The sequence below is a fragment of the Glycine max genome, chromosome 11 (assembly GCF_000004515.6).
Source record: "Glycine max cultivar Williams 82 chromosome 11, Glycine_max_v4.0, whole genome shotgun sequence".
NCBI classification, from domain to species: Eukaryota; Viridiplantae; Streptophyta; class Magnoliopsida; order Fabales; family Fabaceae; genus Glycine; species Glycine max.
The window spans coordinates 34,311,566-34,331,036 of NC_038247.2; the positions used below are offsets into that span (position 1 = coordinate 34,311,566).

The 19,471-nt window shown below is 40.0% G+C and overlaps 1 protein-coding gene across 1 annotated transcript; it reads left to right on the forward strand.

Moving 5' to 3' along the window:
• Positions 1 to 340: 340 nt before the first annotated feature.
• Positions 341 to 808, forward strand: LOC106795097 (uncharacterized). The gene has a single exon (XM_014763639.1). The coding sequence runs from the start codon at positions 341 to 343 to the stop codon at positions 806 to 808; it is 468 nt and encodes a 155-aa protein (XP_014619125.1).
• The last annotated feature ends 18,663 nt before the right edge of the window (positions 809 to 19,471 follow it).

Sequence of the window (19,471 nt, forward strand, 5' to 3'; positions counted from 1 at the left end):
ATTCACATTCCCTCATCCAGTTGATTCAAGGAAATCTCTTTCATCGGCTATCGAATGAAGACCCATATGCACATCTTGCCACATACATAGAGATTTGAAACACAGTGAAGATAGCAAGAGTTCCAGATGATGTCATCTGCCTCAATTTATTTTCTTTTTTCGTAGGTAGGTGACGCAAAAAGATGGTTGTACTCATTCAAAGGAAATAGCTTGTAAATATGGGAAGAGGTGGTGGAAAATTTCTTGAAGAAATATTTTCTAGAGTCCAAGAACACTGAAGGGAAGGTGGAAATCTTATCATTCCATCGATTCCCTAACGAATCATTGAAGACTCCTACCTATGGGTTCAATGAGCCAGTTCAGCGAACTGGTTCAGCTAAACATATTCATTAATGGCTTGCGACCCCATTCCAAGCAGCTTCTTGATGCATCCACTAGTGGAAAAATCAAATTAAAGACACTTGATGAAGCTATGGAGTTGATTGAAAATATGACAGCTAGTGACCATGTCATCCTCCGTGATCGAGCTTACACACCCATAAAGAAGAGTCTTCTTGAGCTCACCTCTCAAGATGCACTATTAGCTCAAAACAAGCTCCTAGCCAAGCAAATAGAGGCCCTCACAGAGACGCTGAACAAGCTCCCTCAACAGTTGCATGCAGTGCAACCTACTCATCTTTTAGTCATGCAAATTGGGGGATGCAACATTTATGGTGGGGTCCATGAGTCAGGCATGTGCATGGCTCAAAATGATGCATCTAAAGAAGTCAACTATAAGACCAATCCAAACCACCAAGGGTTCTGTTAGTCGTCATGCATGACTAACTTTTGTATAGAAAAGTTTTCCAAAATGTAAATATTTTCCCCGATTTATGGTTCTTTTTGTAGGATTGTAAATATTTCATGCTTAGTTTTTATCTTTGCTCAGTAGAGACTTTCTGCATGGAATTAATGTAAATTTCACTTCATTTTCAGGCAAAAAGGAGAAAATTTGAAAGGTGCCGAAGCTGCTATCTCACTAAGCCTGGACCATGCGCTTAGCGAGTATCAACCGCTAAGCGAGACATCAGCCCACTTAGCGAGTAAGAGGAATCTTGAGAAGAATCTATCACGCCAGCACGCGCTCAGTGCGTCATCAGCTCGCCCAGCGAGAAGTTTGTTTCTTCTGGCACTTAGCGCGAAAATGGCACTAAGATACAAAATTCACTTACTCACGCTAAGCGCAAAAATGGCGCTCAGCGTGCCTTCGAGGACATAAATCCCTTTTTAAGCCTAAAGTGAAGAGAAAAAGGGGAGTCTGAATAAACTAAGTGCTTGGTGGATATAGCGTGAAGAACAGAGGAAAAAGCACAACAAGGAAGCAGAAAAACCTTAGCTTTTAGGAGGATTTTAGGTTTAGGAGTGATTTCTGGGTTTCTAGAGGTGGAGGAGACATCCCCACTACTTTGTAATCTGATATTTTCTCTAAAACCCTTCTCCTGTTTGTGAAAGGTGCTCCCTTATAATGGAGGGCTAAAATCCTTTGTTGGGAAGTTCTGCTGAGTACTTGATGTAAACTTTTATCATATCTATTTGAAGTTGTTTCTATGTGTTCAATGTTTCTATCTGTGCTTAATTATGTATGCTTGTGGCTTGATCACCCATTTGTGTGTAAAGTTTAGGAGTTTTAGCATTGGAAAATGTATTGCATCTTTAGAACTGGATAGAGTAGGGCTAGGTTATTGTATGTCTGGACACGAAGTGCGGTAATCTAGTTTTTATTATGCTGTAGTCATAATGCTGTTCAGTTAGGCTAAGTTCGATGAGACATCCGAGAATGAGGTTTAATTAGAATTAGTCCAAACTCACGAGACATCGGTGTTTGGTAATTGAGCCCTCAACATAGAACACAAAAATAACCTTAAATAGATAAATACAATTAATTGCATCAAGCATCTCAGTAGAAGGATCCAACGCTTTTACATATCTGTTTTCACTCCCACTTGCTCACATTTACTACTTTTAATTAGAATAAAAACCAAAATTGTTTTTAATTCATGATAATCACTGCTTTATACAAATTCCTTCTTATTGAATGATACTTTGCCAAATGAAACAAGTTCCCTGAGTTCGATACTCGGTTCTTACCATTTTATTATTACTTGCACGACTCGGTAGACTTGCCAGTTAGATTTATGCATCCATAAATAACAAGTAACACCGGGGCATAAACAAGTTCCATCAAGGAGGACCTCCGGGATACAATCAGGGAGGAAATTTCTCTAGCCAAGGTTGGAGATCCCATTCGGGGAATAACTTCAACAAATATCAAGGTGGTTCATCTATTCATCCTCCCAATCAAGTACCTAATCTCTATGAGAGGACCACCAAACTAGAAGACACTTTGACTCAATTTATGTAGGTTTCTTTGTCAAATCATAAGAACACGGAGTTAGCTATCAAGAATCTAGAGGTATAGGTGGGCCAACTAGCTAAGCAACTAGCTGAAAGGTCCATAGGAAGCTTTGTGGCCAACACTAAAAAGAATTCCAAGGAAGAGTGCATGGCAGTTCTTACTAGAAGCCAAATGAGAGAGAATGTTGGGAGAAAAAAGAAAGTTGAGGGAGTATTGGAGGATGTGAGTAATGAGGAAGGAGAGAATAAAAAGAGAGAAAATGGTGAAAATGAAAAAGGAAAAAAATGAGAGTAAGTGGTGATGAGGTCTTAATCACTAAGACCAAGAGTCAGTTAGCTCAGGAGGTTAAAAAAAAGATACCCTCGGTTCAATGAAGGAAGTCTCATATCCCTTGTGTCATCAAAGAAAGAGAGGGAACCACACTTTGTTGCAATTTAATGTTTTTTTCATTTTTGTTTGTGCAAAAAATAAAACTTGTTTTAGTCCGTACAAAATGTTTTTATTTTATTTTTTATCTTTAAAGTGCTTAAAATAATGTTTTTCAACTATTCAAAATATTTTTTTACTATTTAAAATAATATTTAAAGTACTTTAAGAATAAAAAAAATAAAATCAAACACATTTTTTGAAATTGAAAAAGACACTAAATTACAGCAACCCAAAATGTAATTAAGCCCCCGATAAATTTAATTTTAAAAATTAAAACTTCACTACTATTTTTCTAATTTTTTTGCTGAATTTCTATTCTTCTTCTCTCTTCTTACATTAACTGTCAAAGTATAAATTCAGAAAAAAAATAATTATAAATAAATTTAAAGTTAATTTCTTAAATTAACCAATTTTCTTATAAACTTTAACTAGTCAACATCTTGTAAAATAAAAACAGAAAGAATATTAGATATACTTGATCGAAAAGATGGAAGTACATTCCAAAATTGTCTATATTATGTTTGTCAGTGTAGTTATAAGAGTTGGTAGCTATATTAAAGTAAATGTCATTTTTTTTAACTACAAATGCCAAATTCCTCTAAGCACCTAATCCATATATGTTGTTGCATACCGGCGCAAATCCTTCCCATTTCCATAGAGAAATGAAGATCTCCATTTCCTTTAATATTGATGTAATATGTGGTCTAAATGAAATGAACGGCCAAGTTGCGAAAAAATAAAAAAAGCAAAACGAGAATCCTGGAGTACTGTTCTAATATTTGGGATAGTTATCCTCTTCTTCCAACAGCTTGTAGGTCCCAGCAAAGTTATTAATTATACTTCCAAGTTGGTTCTGCAGTGAAGGTCGCCAATGCTAGAGTGTTTCCGAAGTAATAGGCAATCCGGAAATGTGGGTTGGAGTTTGAGTTTGGATCTGATCCTCCAGGTGGACAGAGACGGCATTCACGATAATGACGGTGGTTTCTTCGCTGTCAATGTTGATTATGTGGAGTTTATAAAATGTGTTTGTTTTAATTTTTGTCTTAAAGTACTTTATATATTTTAAATGGTGAGAAAACATTATCTAAAATAGTTTAAAGATGAGAAATAAAATAAACATATTTTATAAGGATTAAAACAAATTTTGTTTTTGCAAGAAAAAAATATTAAATTACTGGAACTAAAAACATTTTTAAACCTACATAAAATATTTTATTCCTATAATTTTTAAAAATATAAATTAATTAATTTAATTGTAAAATAATTTAATTATAATAAAAATTAAATAAAATATTTAAATTTGTATATTTAACTAAAATATTAATTTAATTCATTCTTAATATTTATTTTTATTTATTGTCATTTAATAATGTTTATATATTATTTGAATTAAAAACTTATTGATCTGAGGCAAACATAAATTTAATGCCTCTCTCTTTGTGCTCGAGAATTGGGAATCTGAGAATTGCTCCTACTAGGATGACGCTTCAGCTAGCAGACCGCTCTATTACCAGATCATATGGTGTAGCTGAAGATGTTCTGATTAAGGTTCGCCAATTCACTTTTCCAGTGGACTTTGTGATCACGGACAAAGAAGAGGACTCTGATATTCCCTTAATACTAGGCCGACCATTCATGCTTACTGCAAAATGTGTTGTGGACATGAGAAATAAAAACTTGGAGATGAGTGTGGAGGACTAGAAGATCACCTTCAACTATCTAAAAGTAATTAAGCATCCCAGTTATAGTAAAGCTTGCTTCAAGGTGGAGGCAATTGAGCGAGAAGTTGACCTTGGAAGTACTTGTCAATGCGACTGTACCATGCTCTCAGTGCTTGTTTTAGTCCATAAAAAGCCTTCTTTAGCTTGAGAACTTTGTCTTCTTCTAATTTCACCTTTAATCCCAACGGTTGTTCGATGTACACTTCTTCCACGAGGACTCCATTCACGAAGGTAGACTTCACGTCCATTTGATGAATTCTCCACTAGTGTTGAGTTGCAAGAGAGATTATTAGTACGATGGTCTCCAGGCGAGCGACCAGAGCAAACACCTCAACATAATTGATAATTGTGAAATTTGAGTTAATTTGATAGTCAATTTTGGCTAAGAATGATTGTAATTTCTTTACTTTATTGTTTTTTTAATAAAATAATAAAGAAATTAATATCTTTGCAGTTTTTGATTAACAGAAGTTAAAAGAAAAATATTTCAAGTGCTTTGGAGGAAACTTGATGCAAAAATTGAAAGAAAAAACCTTGAAGAAAAATTGAAAGAATTGGACAGCCTGCTTAGCGCGCAATCCAGGTTTAGCGTGCACCCTTGCTAAGTGGGAAAGCTCAGGCTTAGCGCGAAGAAGGCCCACGAGAAAACCTAAAGGCGCGCTTAGCGTGAAAGCCCGCGCTCAGCACGAGGTCATGTGAAAATTAAGTTACCGTAGGCCTATAAAAGGAGTAGGAAGCAGAAGGGAAAGACACAACTTACACACTGGGGAGACCAATCCCTACACACCACCTTAGAGACTTAGAGCTCTCTAATGAATACATCCTAAGCCTGAGTATCTCTAATAGGAAAACCCTCTTTCTATGTCCATTATCCCCTTCTATTCTTCCTTTATCCATCCCTCTCCTTCTATCCACATCAACCCCTAAAGTGTAAAGCCTCTCATGACAATGAGAGGCTAAAGCCCCACTGTTGGGAGCCTCACATGCCAACTCTTGTAATGTAACTCTTTCTTACTATCTATTTATTGTAATCATGTTTCTATTACTCTTTTTTGTGCTTAATTGTTTATTATGCCCTGGCCATCCATATAATGTTTACGGGATAATGCATTGAAAAATGGTTATTTTCTAAAGAACTGGGAAAAGATATCTAAATGAAATCATTGCTAGAAATAGATTGATATTCGTTTAGCTTATTTCATGCATCTTTAATCTTAATGAAATTTATTATTTTTATATTTGCAAAGAAATTTGGAAGAAAATAATGGATAATTTAGGCTCTTCCTGCGGGAAACCGAAGATAGAGTATCATAGTAGATGTGGGTGGAAACTGAGATAACATTAGATAGAGAAAATCATCAACATTGTATCACAAGTGGTTTTGGCTTGCTAGGCCCCGACATATTTGCATTTAGAATTTATCTTTTTTTAATCATCATCTTTATCTTTTATTTTTCTTATTTTTTATTTAAAAATTTCTTATCTGTTTTATCTTCTACTTTTTTATCTTTATCATCTTTTAATTTAAATCATTATCTTATCTTTTATTTTTCTTTATTTTCTATTTTAAATTTCTTATACTTGCTTGTAAATTAGGTTTGCATCAATCTAAGTACAAACAAAGTCCTTGTGAATTTGAGACTCGGACTTCTAAGTACTTTACTACTTGAGACAAATTGGTACACTTGCCAACGAGTTAACAAGTTTTTGGCGCCGTTGTCGGGGACTTTGTTTTTCGTACTTGGTTGTTTGCTTATTCCAATTTTAAAGCAATAAGTTTTATCTTTTAACTTTTTGTTTATTTTTTAAAAAAAAAACTAATTTTCAATTTTTCTTTTTCACTCTTATATTAAAAAAAAATCTTTTTCTTGTGAGCCTATGCTTGTAGGGTGGAACCTCAGAAGAGCTTGATCCATGGAATACACTTTAAAGCTGGAAGATCTTTTAAAGGGGTATCTTGAAAGCACATGATCAAGGGTCAGTCACCCACCACCGGTAAATTGTGATTTTTTTGGAGGAGAGCATTTTAATGACAACTGTCATCTCTACTCCATGAAAAATTTCTGATGGGGACAAGAGTTACACCCTTACTGTCAATATGAAGAAGAAAGAACTTTTAATCTAGAGAATGTGTTTATGGAATTCATGGCATACAATGCTAGCTCTAAAACCAATTAAAACTCAATGCAAAACTAGGAAATTCAGGTTGGCAAGAGCTACTCCATGGAAAATTGTCAGTGGGAGCAAGAGTTACAACCCTACAATTTGGATAATTTGTTGATGCAAGTCAAGGAAACATATGAATCTACTCAACATGCATTTAAAAATCTAAAAATTCAAGTTGGTAAGCTAGCAAAAGAAGTGGCTAAACTGTGGTCACAGGGGAAGAAAACTTTGTAGAGGTTGAAGCTCATGAGGAAAGTCTTGTAGAAGAGAATGATTCAAGAGAAAAAGATGAATAAAAAAATGAGGAGAGAACACAAAACAATGGGAGAAGTGGTCACAAGTAGAAATTTAACAAGAAAGTATTCTCCAAGTCAAAACCCCTCCTCATCAACTGATTGTCAAGGAAGAAAGGCATGGAGAACATAATAAATCTTTAAGTGCCATTCTTTCCTTGATCACTAGCACTTCTCTTGCAATGATTTTCCCGGATACATGAGTTTCATGGAGTCTCTAGCTAAGGGGCAAAAATGCAAGGAAGATGTGTTCTATGTGACCTTCATGCTACCTTAAAGGCATTGGACCCGTCAAGCTAATGACATTAAAGAAGCGATTACTGGGAGGCAACCCAAATTTCTTACCCTATCTCCCTTTTAGTTAATTGCATTGTGTTTTTTTAGGATAGTTGTGTTATTTATTTTCTTTATTTTATTTTGATTTTGTGCAGTTAAATTCAACAGTTTAATTTCAGTCATTGAATAAAAAATGCATGATAGAGACATGGGAAATCAATAATTGGCCACGACTTGTTCTGGATGAACTGATGAATTAGATATATTGTGTACTAATTGTGAAAGTTTTGATTCTTGTGGGTGCAAGTGTCTTTGTGAGTGATGAAGTATGAATCGAAAGCATAAGAGTAAAAAGGTTAACACGTCTGAATAGAAATCATGGTTGGGTAAGCTAAGTACTTCATAAATGTTCGATGAGTTGTGCGAACCTTTCATTGTGAGAGAACGATTGTCCTTAAATTTCCTGATTTTGCATGATTCTTAGACTGTTTGAGTGTATATAGAATGTGGAAATGACCAAGACCTTGTTTGTATTAAATTGTTTTAGCCACTTAGCCAAATAGCCAACTTGTTATGAATTAATACATCCCTTGCACCCTGTTGAGCCTAAAGTGAATAAATTGTCTTTGAAACCCGATCCAAATGAAATTAATAATTACCTTATCTTAGGTTGTAGGAGAGCACATGTTAAGACAAATTTACCCTTAATTTGGGGGAGGAGGATTCTTGGGTGAAAATTTTTGTTTCAGGAACATCAATAACATCACACACTCAAATGTAAATTGTGATCAGTTGTTACAGTACCAGTGTAATGAAGTTTAGTTTCAAAAAAGAAGAAGTATGCTTCAAATAAAAACCTGGTAGCAGCTATGTACCAAAAAGATTTGTGTGTTGTTAAGAATGGAAGACATGAAAGTTAGGGCTGTGAAATATAAAGCCATGGGTTATCAGAAAAATATGAGATAGGAACTCTCTTAGAACCTAACTTTGCATCCAAAGAAAAACCATGAGTTCCTTGTTAGCCCAGCCACGTTACAAGCCTAAAAAGCCCTTAGTGATCCACAGTATATGTGTATGATTGCATTAACTGAGATGAAGTGCAAAGTTGGGATCACTATTTTCAGTTGTTGGATTAAAAACACTCTTAGCCAAGACACTTGTGTGCTGAGAGAAACACTAGCTTTGTGAGGAATGAAGGGTGGTAAGTCTGCCTTGATGAAGTTTTTACTTGCTAACCTTTTTCATCTCCATGTGCATTCCTTCATGCTTCCATCACAAGAGAAAGACAAATGCAAACTCGGGATCAGTCATTGAAAGGTTTGAAAGGATTCACAATTATCTCATGTGTCGGTACATTCAAAACTTGTCTTTTGCTTGAGGACAAACAAAGGTTTTAATTTGGGGAAGTTGATAACTATGAAATTTGAGTTAATTTGATAGTCAATTTTGGCTAAGAATGATTGCAATTTCTTTACTTTACTCTTGTTTTATATTAGCAGAAGTTAAAAGAAGAAGATTTCAAGTGCTTTGGAGGAAAATTGATGCAAAAATTAAAAGAAAAAACCATGAAGAAAAATTGGACAACCCACTTAGCGTGCAATCCAAGCTTAGCGCATACCCTCGCTAAGTGGGAAAGCTCAGGCTTAGCGCAAAGAAGGCCCACGAGTAAACCTAAAGGCTGTCGTGTGAAAATTAAGCTACCTTAGGCCTATAAAAGGAGTAGGAAGCAGAAGGGAAAGATACAACCTAGACACCGAGGAAACCAATCCCTACACACCACCCAAAGACTCAGAGCTCTCTAATGAATACATCCTAAGCGTGAGTACCTCTAATAGGGAAACCCTCTTCCTATGTCCATTATCCCCTTCTCTTCCTTTATCCATCCTTCTTCTTCTATCCACATGAACCCCTAAAGTGTAAGGCCTCTCATGACAATGAGAGGCTAAAACCCCATTGTTGATATTCATTTAGCCTATTTCATGCATCTCTAATCTTAATGCGATATGTTATTTTTATCTTTGCAAAGAAATTTGGAAGAAAAGAATGGATAAATTAGGCTCTTTGTGCGGGAAACCAAAGATAGAGTATCATAATAAATGTGGATGGAAACTGAGATAACATTAGATAGAGAAAATCATCAACATTGTATCACAAGTGGTTTTGGCATGCTAGGCCCCAACATATTTGCATTTTGAATTTATCTTTTTTTTAATCATCATTGTCGCAATGTGCCCTTTTGCGGGCGAGCGAGGCGAGGCTCACGGGTGCGCTTTCCAAAGGAGGAAAGATGCGCGGAGTCGCCACCAACGTTTATTTGTGGAAAACGTCGGAAAAACCGAAGGAAACCGGTCAAAAATGAAAATTCTAAGTTCGGGAGTTGTATTTACGCTTCAGGAAGATATTAGCACCTCTCACGTTTGTCTCAAAGGACAACAGCCTATTTTTTAGAATTGTGGAAATTGTGTTACCTTAACTTTATTTCTTTTTATTTTTTGAAGTCGACAAAAGCGGGGCTTTTGCTCCTACGTACCCTCCATCAAAGAGGAAATCAGACCTACGTAGTTCTTTCTTATGCGTGAATCAAGTGATTCTTTTTACTTGAAAGGTGATCATTTTAAGGCATTGGACCTTAAAAATGATCCGTTTTACTTGGTAAGAAACTGAAATGATAAACTTTCAAAACCCTATTTTTTGTGGACGAGCTTGACTAGGCGAGTTGATTTTATCCTTAGTTTCACTTTAGTTATTAGTCAATTCAATTAAGAATGAGAAATCCCAAAGAGAAAACGTCCGATTGATTTTTCGCTTTATTTTACTAAAAGGTATTTTTTTTATTATTATATTATTATTTTACCTCTTTTTTGATTTCCAACGTGGTTACGGCACGACCGAACGGTCGGAATTTATTTTAACCGAAATTAACAGATGATACAATTCAAACGATCGGTGGAAATTTATTTTATTTTTAGATTAGGCGAGAAATGACTTAAATAAATGACTTAAGCACGTCAAAAGGGGGTATAAAAAGCGAATGAAAACGAGAATAAAAATACATGAAACAGAATGTGGACCACCACGGGTACATAGAATGAATTAAAAAGCTCGGTTTGAGGTACTTACCCGTTGAAGACTGAAGAAAACGAAGAACGAATGATGAATGTTGAAGAACGGTCGAGAATCTTCGCGTAATTACTCACGGAAATGTTACGGAAACGTTACGGAAGCGCCTTGGCTTGGATTTTCTTCACGGAAATAATTTTCCTCAGCAATTTCGAGAGAATGAGAAGTGCCAAGAAGGCTGAACCCTTTTCTTCTTCACTCCTCCCCCTATTTATAGCAAAATAGGGGAGGAGCTTGCCACCCAGCTCGCCCAAGCGAGCAAGGTTGCTTCCTCCAGAAGCAACAGACTTCTGGAGGAAGAATCTGGAAGGCCCAAGTGGGCCTGATTGCTATTTGTACCCCCCTTTTTACTAAATGCACCCCCTTCTATTTATTTTGGTAATTCTTTTTTCGTAACGTTACGAAACTTTACGAATTTCGTAACGATACTTATTTTCCTTCCGCAAGGTTACGAATCCTTACGGATTATGTATTTACCTTTTTTTTAGCTTTCGAAGAAGTTACGGAAACTCACGGATTGCGCAAAAACACATCTTTTCGATTTCTACCACATCACGGAATTTCACGGATCGCGCAAGCTTGCTTCCTTTTGATTTCTGACACGTCTTGGGACTTCATTTATTGTGCAACAAAGGACGCCAAGTATCTCAAAGCGGCTAACCAAAGGTTGCATGTCATCAAGTAATAATCCCCGGACGAAATTAGGGTATGACAGTTGCCCCTCTTTACTTACCTTTTATCGGAGATAAGAGGAAAGCAAAGATAAGACACTGATTTCGTCCGTCTTGCCCTTTCCGTGATTAGTCCATGACAACTCTCGTCTCTACTCCTTCTTTTTTTTTTTTTTTCTGCACAACACAATACAAACAACAACAAGAACAAAAAATATAATATACATATACACTTTTGGGAAAAAGAAACAATCGGGAAAATAACAAAGATCACATTTCCAGTCAAGAGGATCCGCCCTTGACGATGAAAAACTCTGGAGAATGGAGGATTGCACTCAGCAATCACTACACATGGCTCCAAACTCGTGGGTGGAGGACGCCTGAACGAAAATGCAATTCATGGGGGTCCGAAAAAAGGGTTGAGAATGGAGAATTGCACTAAGCAATCACTACGCATGGCTCCAAACTCGTGGGTGGAGGACCCATGAACGAAAACGCAATTCATGGGGCTCCGAAAAAGGGTTGAGAATGGAGAATTGCACTAAGCAATCACTACACATGGCTCCAAACTCGAAGGTGGAGGACGCATGAACGAAAATGCAATTCATGGGGCTCCGAAAAAGATTGAGAATGGAGAATTGCACTAAGCAATCACTACGCATGGCTCCAAACTCGTGGGTGGAGGACGCATGAACGAAAACGCAATTCATGGGGCTCTGAAAAAAGATTGAGAATGGAGAATTGCACTAAGCAATCACTACGCATGGCTCCAAACTTGTGGGTGGAGGACGCATGAACGAAAACGCAATTCATGGGGCTCCAAAAAAAGATTGAGAATGGAGAATTGCACTAAGCAATCACTACACATGGCTCCAAACTCGAAGGTGGAGGACGCATGAATGAAAACGCAATTCATGGGGCTCCGAAAAAGATTGAGAATGGAGAATTGCACTAAGCAATCACTACGCATGGCTCCAAACTCGTGGATGGAGGACGCATGAATGAAAACACAATTCATGGGGCTCCGAAAAAGATTGAGAATGGAGAATTGCACTAAGCAATCACTACGCATGGCTCCAAACTCGTGGGTGGAGGACGCATGAACGAAAACGTAATTCATGGGGCTCCGAAAAAAGATTGAGAATGGAGAATTTCACTAAGCAATCACTACGCATGGCTCCAAACCCGAAGGTGGAGGACGCATGAACGAAAACACAATTCATGGGGATCCGAAAAAGATTGAGAATGGAGAATTGCACTAAGCAATCACTACGCATGGCTCCAAACTCGAAGGTGGAGGACGCATGAACGAAAATGCAATTCATGGGGCTCCGAAAAAGATTGGTTGGCAGGGCCGAACGATCCACCGGGTCTTTCCACCTACAAAAGCAAACATGCTTTTTGCAAAGAAAAATAAATCATTCATGAGAGCACCATATCTTAGAGAAACAATATACTTGTGCTAAGGGTAATCTTCCTTGTAATCGAGAATGAAGGGCAGGATGTCAACTTTTAGCTTTTAAATGAACATGCAGGTGAAACATCGGGCTAAGCTGAAAATAAATCACTCATAGTGTATAAAACTCACACAGGCAAGTGTTTTATCCTATTCCCAAACCATAACTGCACCATGACTTTATTTTGCACACGACTTCCTATCAAATCAAAGATCAAACGTACGATCACAGACCAATAGGATTTTCTCGAGGGTAGTGTTTTTTTGGAGAGGAAGTTGGGTGTTTCGGTCTTTTCCTCTTTGTTCATGTGGGGTGGGATATTGCCAGTCGAGAATTCATTTTGAGTGGCAATCTGGCTTGAAGAATTTCTGCCCTCTTTCTTTCATTGATCGAGAATTGCTTCTTTTCCCTTTTCACTTCTTTTCGATCTTTGATCGGGAATCCTTCTTTCCTTTCTTTTGTTCTTTTCTTTATTTTCATCTCTTTTTTTTCTTTTTTCTTTCTTTCCATTTCTTCCTTTTCTTTCTTTTCACTTTTCCTTCCCCATCCCTTTCTTTGGGAAATCAGGTTTTAGCATTCTATTTGCTCTCCCTTGAGGAGATTCTGCTGTCCTTTGCTTTGGGGGAAAGGATGAGGATTCCTTTTTTATAGGCCAAGGTTCAAAAAGGTCTAAGGTTGTGTCTCAATGGGGTCTTTTATCGTGGGAACCCCAATCTTGATATCTGGGGCGAAACAAATTTGGGTGTCAAGGTGTCGATTTCGGGCCGAACTTCCATATTATTCCATAAGGCACGCGTGACAATGATGATTTGAAAACAACGTGCAAAATTAGTCATGGCTACAGCCAGGTGGGCACTCAAGCATCCTGTTTATGGCATTGTGATACTACGGTTGGGAATTTACACAGACAGACCCAACGTTTCCAAGTTATGTTCTTTCATCAGTTCAATGAATTCATCCATCCTTATCTCGGTTCATTCCGGAAAATAAACTCTTAGCATCAGTCCCTTGTTTCCAGAAGATACGTTTGCTCTTTACGAATGATTTATACTTCTTAACTATAACATGTCGACCTTCGCGGTCTTTCTTTCTTTTTCCTTTTTGTTTCATTTTTATATATTCACAAAATTATACACCTGTGGTCCTTTATGAGGAAAACCTTTCTTTGTACATCTATATTTTTATACATGACAAACCTTTTCTGTACACGCATTAGAACTCTTCTCTTTACGTCACACGGTCTATATACAAACCCTATTTACATTCAAAGATTTTTTTTATTTTTCCCAACACACACTTATGGTTCATACAAAAGTTTCTTCATATACACTCGTTGCTCACACACACAAGAATTCCTTTCCACGCATCATTTACACACGAGAATCCTTTTATACACACTTTCCTTTTACACATATATAAATAAAAACCTTTTTCTTTTCTTTACGAACATGACTTTTATTCACAACGCTTCTCTCTTTTTATTAGGATTTTTGGTTCATTTTATTTTTTAGGATGACGTTCCTAAATGAAAAACTCTACACGGTTCCGAAACTTCAACAAACATTATTGACAACAACGAAACAAATACCGACGTAACAACTCAAATGATATGTATGTACAAAACAAAAGTCAATCAACACGAAACAAACGTTAGTCCCTTAGTCAAACAAAAATAAGATGATATATACCAAGAAAAATGGACACAAAAAGAAATATGGACCAAGGGATCTCCCAATCATGTGGCTCCGCTCCCTCCTAAGAAATCAAGTAAATCGACCATCTCCTCGTCCTCGCGGGCCTCATCTGCCTCGTCAGGAGCCTCTGCTAGTGCCTCTGCTGGTGCCTCTCCTGCCCGGGCCTCAGGCCATGCGACCTCTGCCCTGAACTGGTCCGAAGTAGGGCACGGAAAAGAAGTAAAACCCTGGCTCTGCAGGCTGAGGCTCAACTGGTAAAGACAATCATGGGTCTGTACATGTGCCCGGTGGTTGGCCGCCTACTGGCGAACCAAATGCCGCAAATACTGCTCCGTATCAAAGGATCCAACTGTGCCAGCCTGATGAGGTGGCGGCGCGTCTGCGGCCTGCGGAGCATCCCCCTGGGCCTGTCTTTGTGTGCAATACTTCTAAATAATAGCTCGGGTGATGGGCGGCCGAATCACCTTGCTAGGTGCGACGGGGACTCCGAACGACTGGCAGAGTCCCGTGATCAAGGCGGGAAATCCCAGGGCCCTGTTGGACTTATCCGGGTCCAGAGGGTGCCTGGTAGGCGCCATACCTGCAAATAGAAAGATGGCATCAGTGATTAACTGAGCCACGTGAATGCTCATCCGTGTCAGGATGGCATACACCAGCTGACACTTCGGCAGGGGGAGGTTAGAATTATGATCGCTGGGCTGGATGTTGCTGTGCAGCAAAGTCATCCAGATCTGAGTCAGGGTGGTCATGTTGGTGCGCATGATCCGCACCCGTCTTCCGGCAGCGGTCCGGGCAAAATCCTGCCCCGGTATACATAGCAAATGGGCGATGGCCTCCTCATCGAACCCATCGGACCGGTTCCTCCCCTGGCCATACTCGCACTCCTGGCCCTCTTCCAGCACTAAAGGGTATCCCAGGAGCTGGCCGATAGCATCTGCATCAAACGGGATCCACTGACCCCTCACCCAGGACCTCATATCTCGCACGCCCTCCTCTGTAGGCCAAGCATTGGCATAAAATTCGAGGACTATGTCTGGATCGAACTTGGCCATGGGGGTAACCAATGATGCCCACCGCCGGCGAACTATCTCCTCCTGGAAATTGGTATACTCGTCGTCCCTGAGCTAGACGCGTCACTCCTGGAGAAATGACCATCCCTTGATGGCCTCAAAGCGCTGCTGGTGTTCAGTGCTCCTAAAGCGGTGATTGTCATACTCGGGAGCGGAACTGGTTCCTTCGGCCGCTTTATCCTTCCTGGATCTCTTTGAGGCAAGTTTCCTCGGGGCCATTTCTTGTTGGAGTGAGTAGAAACACCAAAAATGAAAGCAAAATGCACCTAAAAGTGGCTTAGGGGAGCAAAAACCGCAAGCTTTTGTGAGTCCACTCTTTTGAATGAAGGGGGGGAAGTTTTTGGATACAAAAACGTTCCCCTCCCTCGTTTTTATATTTTGAGTGTAGGGGTTGCTAGCCCAGGCGAGCTAACCTGCCAAATTTTTTTTTTTAAGGATGCATTAACCATCTCTCCTCCTTCCTTATGGGTTAGCGTTTGCCCACTTGAACCTACTTAAATTAGAATTAGGTGTCGATTACTTATTTAAAACAAACAATAGTAAACGAAACTGCGAATGCAAAGGATACTGGGCTGCCTTGCAACGACGTTCTCTGCTTGTTTAGCGCCGGGAAGGGGAAACGATCAGTCGGTCGTGACCCTATCCCCACTTGCATCCGTCCCTATGTACCTGTGAGTAGGGAACAAAAAATCCAATGGCCAATCGTATCCGGTCATCGTCTTACCTTGGTTGATTTCCGCAGTCAACTTGTCTCGACTTCTAACCGTGACCTAAGAAGGCCCTGCCCCTGTTACCACAAAATATGCATGTGCATGTGTATGTATGAATGTTCCTAATGCGATGACTTTCTTAGTGAAGGCTGGTTAGATTCAATTTTAGATAAGCATTTGGGGCACCCCATACACCGAGCGAAGAGGGCTCAAGTTATAACAAATCTAAAACACAAGGTTTGAAACCAAAGGGAGGACTGAAACCTCGCCCATCTTTTCTTTTCAAAGAAATGAGACAAATACAGTGAATGGGAATCCCTAGAGGAAACCAAAAAGAACGAGAAAATCTCAGAAATAAAAACATGCAGCGGTCCTCTTGATTGCCCCAGACTTCAAGCGTAATATCGTTTAACTACATCGGAGTTCACGGGCGAGGGCAGCTCCTCGCCATCCATGTTGGTGAGTATCAGAGCACCCCCAGAAAAAGCTTTTTTCACCACGAAAGGTCCTTCATAATTTAGGGCCCACTTGCCTCGATTATCTTTAACAGCATAGGACATCTTCTTCAGCACGAGGTCCCCCTCATTGAACTTGCGCGGGCGTACCTTCCAATCGAATGCGTTCTTTATCCTTCGTTGATACAAACGCCCATGGCTCATGGCGGCCAAACGCTTACCTTCAATAAGGTTAAGTTGGTCGTAGCGTGCTTGAGCCCATTCTGACTCTTCTAGGCCTGACTCTGCCATTATCCTCTAAGAAGGAACCTCTACCTCAAATGGGAGCACTGCTTCCATCCCATAAACCAAGGAATACGGCGTTGCCCCAGTAGAAGTTTGTACCGAGGTCCTATATCCGTGCAGGGTGAAAGGCAACATCTCATGCCAATCTTTGTATGACACTGTCATATTCTGAACAATCTTCTTAATATTTTTATTCGCAGCCTCTACAGCCCCATTCATCTTTGGCCGATAAGGGGTGGAGTTATGATGCTGGATCTTGAAATCTTCGCACATTTCCTGCATCATCTTATTGTTCAGATTAGTGCCATTGTCAGTAATGATCTTCCTAGGGAGTCCGTATCGACAAATCAACTCCCTCTTTATGAATCTGACCACCACATTTCTCGTGACATTAGTATAAGAAGTTGCTTCGACCCATTTGGTGAAGTAGTCTATCGCCACAAGAATGAAGCGGTGACCATTCGAAGCCTTGGGTTCGATGGCCCCAATAACATCTATTCCCGACATTGAAAAAGGTCAAGGGGCGGACATAACATTCAGAGGATGTGGCGGAACATTGACATTGTCCGCGTATGCCTGACATTTATGACATGAGCGCAGCAATCGCTTTCCATGGTGAGCCAATAATAACCGGCCCTAAGGATTTTTCTGGCCATAGCATGCTTATTGGCATGTGTCCCAAAGGAACCCTCGTGGATCTCCTCAATCATGAAGTTCTCCTCTTTGGCATCTACGCATCGTAGGAGGGTCATGTCGTGGTTTCGTTTGTACAGGATGGTACCACTTACAAAGAAACCAGTAGCCAATCTCCTCAACGTCCTTTTGTCATTGTCAGAAATCCCTGGTGGGTATTCCTTGTTTTCGACATACTGCTTGATGTCGAAATACCACGGTTTCCCATCCCGCTCTTCCTCTATTGCATAACAATATGCCGGCCTGCCTTGAGATTTGAATTCGATGTACGGCAGATCCCCGTGTGGGGCAAGTTGAAACATGGATGCCAGGGTGGCTAATGCATCAGCCATTTGATTCTCTTCCCGAGGTATGTGGTGGAAGGAAATGTCATCAAAGTACTTGGCTAACCTCAAGATGTGAGTTTGATAGGGTATCAACTTCGGATCCCTAGTTTCCCATTCTCCTTTCAACTGGCGTATCACCAAAGCTGAGTCTCCATACACCTTGAGTAGTTTTACATCAAAATCAATGGCCGCCTGAACCCCGAGGGCGCATGCTTCGTACTCGTCCATATTGTTGGTACAATCAAAACCTAGCCTAGCCGTGAAAGGAATACACTGATCATCCGGGGATACAAGGACTGCCCCTACTCCGTGGCCCAAAGCATTAGATGCCCCATCGAAGCAAACAATCCATTTGTCTATGTCCTCGTGCGTCCGCTTCTCTTCAAACAGGGCCATGATATCTTCATCTGGGAACTCGGGATGCATCGGCCGATAATCCTGGAGGGGTTGCTGGGCCAAATAATCTGCTAAGGAACTTCCCTTTACCGCTTTTTGGGTGACGTAAACGATATCGAATTCAGATAATAATACCTGCCACCTAGCGATTCGTCCCGTGAGGGCCGGTTTTTCAAAGATGTATTTCACGGGATCCATTTTGGAAATAAGCCACGTGGTATGGCTGAGCATATACTGCCTAAGCCGATGTGATGCCCATACCAGAGCACAACACGTCCTTTCCAGCATTGAGTAATTCATCTCACATGCAGTAAACTTCTTGCTCAGATAGTAGATGACTTGCTCCTTTTTCCCAGAATCATCATGCTGACCCAACACGCACCCCATAGACTCGTCCAACACGGTCATGTACAGGAAAAGAGGTCTTCCTGTTACAGATGGCATGAGCACCAGGGGATTCGTGAGACTCTGTTTGATCTTCTCGAAGGCCTCTTGGAAGTCACTGTTCCACAGGACTGCCTGGTTCTTACGTAAAAGCTTAAAAATGGGCTCACAGGTAGGGGTGAGTTGCGAGATAAATCTCGCGATATAATTCAACCTCCCCAAAAACCCCCGAACCTGCTTCTCCGTGCGTGGTTCCGGCATTTCAAGGATGGCCTTCACTTTCTCGGGATCTATCTCTATCCCTTTCTGACTTACGATAAATCCTAGCAGCTTCCCCGACTTCACCCCAAAGGTGCATTTGGTTGGGTTTAGTTTTAATTGGTATTTCCGCAACCTTCCAAACAGCTTACGCAGATTGACAAGGTGTTCGTCCTCAGTCCGAGACTTGGCAATCATGTCATCTACGTAGACCTCTATTTCCTTATGCATCATATCATGGAACAATGCCACCATGGCACGCTGATAGGTTGCCCCAACATTTTTCAGCCCGAAGGCTATCACTTTATAGCATAATGTCCCCCATAGGGTGACAAAAGTGGTCTTCTCTACATCCTCGGGTGCCATCTTTATTTGATTATACCCCGAGAAACCATCCATAAAAGAGAAAAGGGCGAATTTGGTTGTATTATCTACCAATATATCAATGTGTGGCAGGGGAAAATTGTCTTTAGGACTGGCTCGGTTCAAGTCCCGATATTCCACACACATTCGAACCTTGCCGTCCTTTTTCGGGACTGGGACAATGTTGGCCACCCACTCCGGGTACCGCGCCACAGCTAAGAAACCTGCATCAAACTGCTTCCTTACTTCTTCTTTAGTTTTTAAAGACATCTCGGGTTTCATTCTTCGTAACTTTTGCTTAACCGGGGA

What these genes read in the sequence shown, in the direction of transcription:
- LOC106795097 (XM_014763639.1), top strand. Translation starts at nt 341, where the DNA reads ATGGGTTCAATGAGCCAGTTCAGCGAACTGGTTCAGCTAAACATATTC.